The following is a 3,343-nucleotide window of genomic DNA, read 5'->3' on the forward strand; positions in this document are numbered from 1 at the left end:
AGGAAGCCTCTCGTCAAAGATGAAAAATCTTTAACAACGATGATGCGAAGATTACATGATTGGTACTTGAAAATCTGCAGAGAGTCTGGGGGGAGGAGTACTTTGTATGCGAGAGTTAAACCAGAGCATGATCTCGTTGGAATTGAACTGTTGCCTATTCCATTTGAGGAATTCTATCAGTTTTTCAATCAATTGGCCCTCGATAAAACAACGATCACCTGCTACTGTCTGTAAGTACTACTACTTCTGTCATTAAGTCTCTCTATATAGCTCATCTCTTTCATTGCATGTATTTATAATTATCCTCACTATATTATGCAGAATGAAGATCGCCGAATTGAAGAAAAGACAAATCGGTGATATTGGGTTCGTTAACACATATCTCATAGATGCAACTGAGGTTGAACATCATCCCGGAGATACCGAGGCCAACTTACTACGATCATTCAAAAAAATGAAAACAAAGATATAATACTCTTTCCTTACAACTTCAAGTGAGTGTTACTGTCTTGTACATATTCGGTTTCCCTTATATATTAGTCCAGGTTATAGTAATGTAATTGATGAGTTATGCATGCGTGTGCAGTTTCCACTATATTCTCCTAGAGATTAGGCTTGAGCAGGGAGTAGTAACCGTCTTGGACTCTAAACGAAAAGATCCCCAGGAGTATGCGGACATGACTGAAATTCTCAAGAAGTAAGTTAAATCGATCATTATCCACCATATCAGCAACTTTGTTCATTTCCTGATATCAAGTAATTGTTTTCTTTGTCCGGCAGGGTTTGGAGAAAATTCACCAGAAAAGTTCTGGGACTGCCGAAGGAGCTGGAATTTAGACACCCCAAAGTAAGTACTATAGTAGCATGTTCCGCGCATCTCCTAGTGATTCAAGCGCTAGTTTCATCAATACCATTTAGCATTCTTGCTTATCAGTTTGATTCACCTCCATTTCTTGTAAAGTGGTTGTGGCAGGAAAAAGGGAATGATTTTTGTGGATACTACGTCTGCGAGTCCATCCGCCACACGACCTGTGAGCGGGGCGGGTACTCTGACGAACAATATGAAGTACGTAAATAACAACATTCACAATTTTATTTTATTACCATCATTTGTATTGAGTTTCATTCATTCATATATATATGTATTGACCACATTTCTTCAAATTAGATGTTTCGGAAGCGGGATGAACTCCTAGCACCAGCTCGCATGCGAGCAATTCAAGAGGAATTGGCGGCATTCTTTCTTGACCAAGTGATCGCTGAAGACGGAGAATACTATGTGGACCATGAGTCCGTATGATTATATTTGTAAGAGATAATTATTGTATATATGTAGCCGGTAGTGTCGGATAGATATACGAGAACTTGTTGTTCGACCAATCTCTCGGAGAAGGAGAGGTGGTCGACATCACTTCTCTCTGTATGCATATATGTTCATGACAATCTTCTGTTTCCTTCGTTTGCTTACTAGCTAACTAGCGTGTCTAGTCCTCTCTATATGTATGTATAGTACGTAGCGTCGACCAAGCACGGACGTAAGAGAGGACACTTCTCTCTATTAATTATAGCTAGCTAACACAATATATGAAACACCTAAATTAACCCCCCAAAACCCACAACCCCCCCCCTTTCAAAAATAAAAAATAAAAACCCCAGCCACAGAAATGCTGACGCGTGGATGCCTATTGGTCCCGGTTGGTGCCACCAATCGAGACCAAAGGGTCTCCTGCCTGGGCTCTGCACTGCCCACGTGGAGGCCCATCAGTCCCGGTTTTGGATTGAACCGGGACTAAAGGGTCGGGGCATTAGTACCAACACTGGCCCTTACGAACCGGGACTATAGGCTCTTTTTCTACCAGTGACGCTCAATTTGGGTAAGCTTGACTACGTCTGCTATACATGTGGCTGTTTTTTTTAACAAAAAGATAATTCGTAAACATTTATTTCTTCTATTTTTTTATGAAAATGTTTCTTTTGAAAATGATCGGATCTACTATAAAAGTTCATCAAAAGTACAAAGCATCTTAAATATAATAAAAATTATATCAAGATCCACGCACCGAACAACCACCACAGCTCACTCAATTGTACTCTTTTTGACGGGTCCTCATTGCTACTTCCATTATGTAAATAAAGGGAGATAAATGTTGCAAACTACAAGCGCTTTATGTTTTCAGAAAGATGAGGTGCTAGTATACATTTGTCAAAAGACGATTTTCCTGGGCTTGTCAGGTATGCACTCGACCTCATGGAACACGACGTCATCAGGGTCAGGGCCTGGCACCGGCGGTGGCGGGCGCCGCAGCGCGAGCGGGCAGCTAAGCTCCAGCCCACGGTTATTGCCGATGCCGAGCGTGATCCCCACGGAGAGGCGCATCTCCACCTTGAAGACGCCCGTGGCGTTCTGCTTCTTGAACAACTCGGCCGCTGCAGGGTCGAGCACGTAGGGGACCTCCCCGCCGCCGCGTAGGAGGTGCAGGTCCCTCTTGAGCGGCTTGTGGTCATACCCCTCGTCCGCCACGGTGACGTTGTAGAGGCGCCGGTCGTCGAAGAGGAAGGTGGCCACGAGAGGCTTGGTGTACTTGATGGCCATGGCCCCGTTGGGGTTGCGAACGGTGAGGGCCACCGAGACGGAGATGTTGTACGCCCGTGCGCCTGCGGGGGCGAAGCTGCTGAGGCGGGCGTCCTGGACGTAGGCCTTGATCTGTGGGGCAACGGCGAAGCGTAGCAGAAGGAGCACGCCGGCGGCAAGGACGGCGAGGGCAGGTAAGGTGAAGAGCAGACCTTTGAGCAGCGACGAGGCATTCCTTTGCGCTTGCAGGTCGCAGCAGAGATCGCGGAGCCTGTGGGAGGACCGGGAACTGGATGTTGTTGTTGCCATATCGGTCGATCGAGTCCCCCCCAAACACTCAAAAATTACTCATTTAATAAGCTGTGAAGCTTCGATTGGTGAATTTGGCCATCCATGCATTATGCTTAATATGGGTCTGGACGCTTGATGATTGAGCGAAAATCGGGGAGTTGGTTCGCCCTATCATGGTCATCTTGAAAGAAAACCAGCCTGTTTATTGTGCGGTTGGCTTTATAATATAAAGCGGGGCGAAAGCCTTTTTCGATAAAAAAAACCAGCCCGACGAACTGCACAAACGATATTTTTCTCTTCGTAAACTAAGATAAGCTGTGGTAAATCCATCAATGTGTTCTTTTTTTTTTGCTGGAAAGGGACTTTTTATTGATCAACCATGATGATTACATTCAGATTCGGCAATGCTAGCTATCTCCCTAGGGGAATTTCGGAGCTGCTTGACACTGTTGCGAGTGACCCATACAAGCTAGGGTGTGA

At 45.2% G+C, this 3,343-nt stretch overlaps 1 protein-coding gene across 1 annotated transcript; it reads right to left on the reverse strand.

The window, feature by feature from the left end:
* Positions 1-2,102: 2,102 nt before the first annotated feature.
* On the reverse strand, positions 2,103-3,040 carry LOC125530569. Its single transcript, XM_048694948.1, has one exon. It carries the CDS (start codon positions 2,879-2,881, stop codon positions 2,204-2,206), a length of 678 nt encoding a protein of 225 aa, XP_048550905.1. The 5' UTR covers positions 2,882-3,040; the 3' UTR covers positions 2,103-2,203.
* Between the last annotated feature and the right edge of the window lie 303 nt (positions 3,041-3,343).

The sequence above is a fragment of the Triticum urartu genome, unplaced genomic scaffold (genome assembly GCF_003073215.2).
Source record: "Triticum urartu cultivar G1812 unplaced genomic scaffold, Tu2.1 TuUngrouped_contig_641, whole genome shotgun sequence".
Taxonomy (NCBI): domain Eukaryota; kingdom Viridiplantae; phylum Streptophyta; class Magnoliopsida; order Poales; family Poaceae; genus Triticum; species Triticum urartu.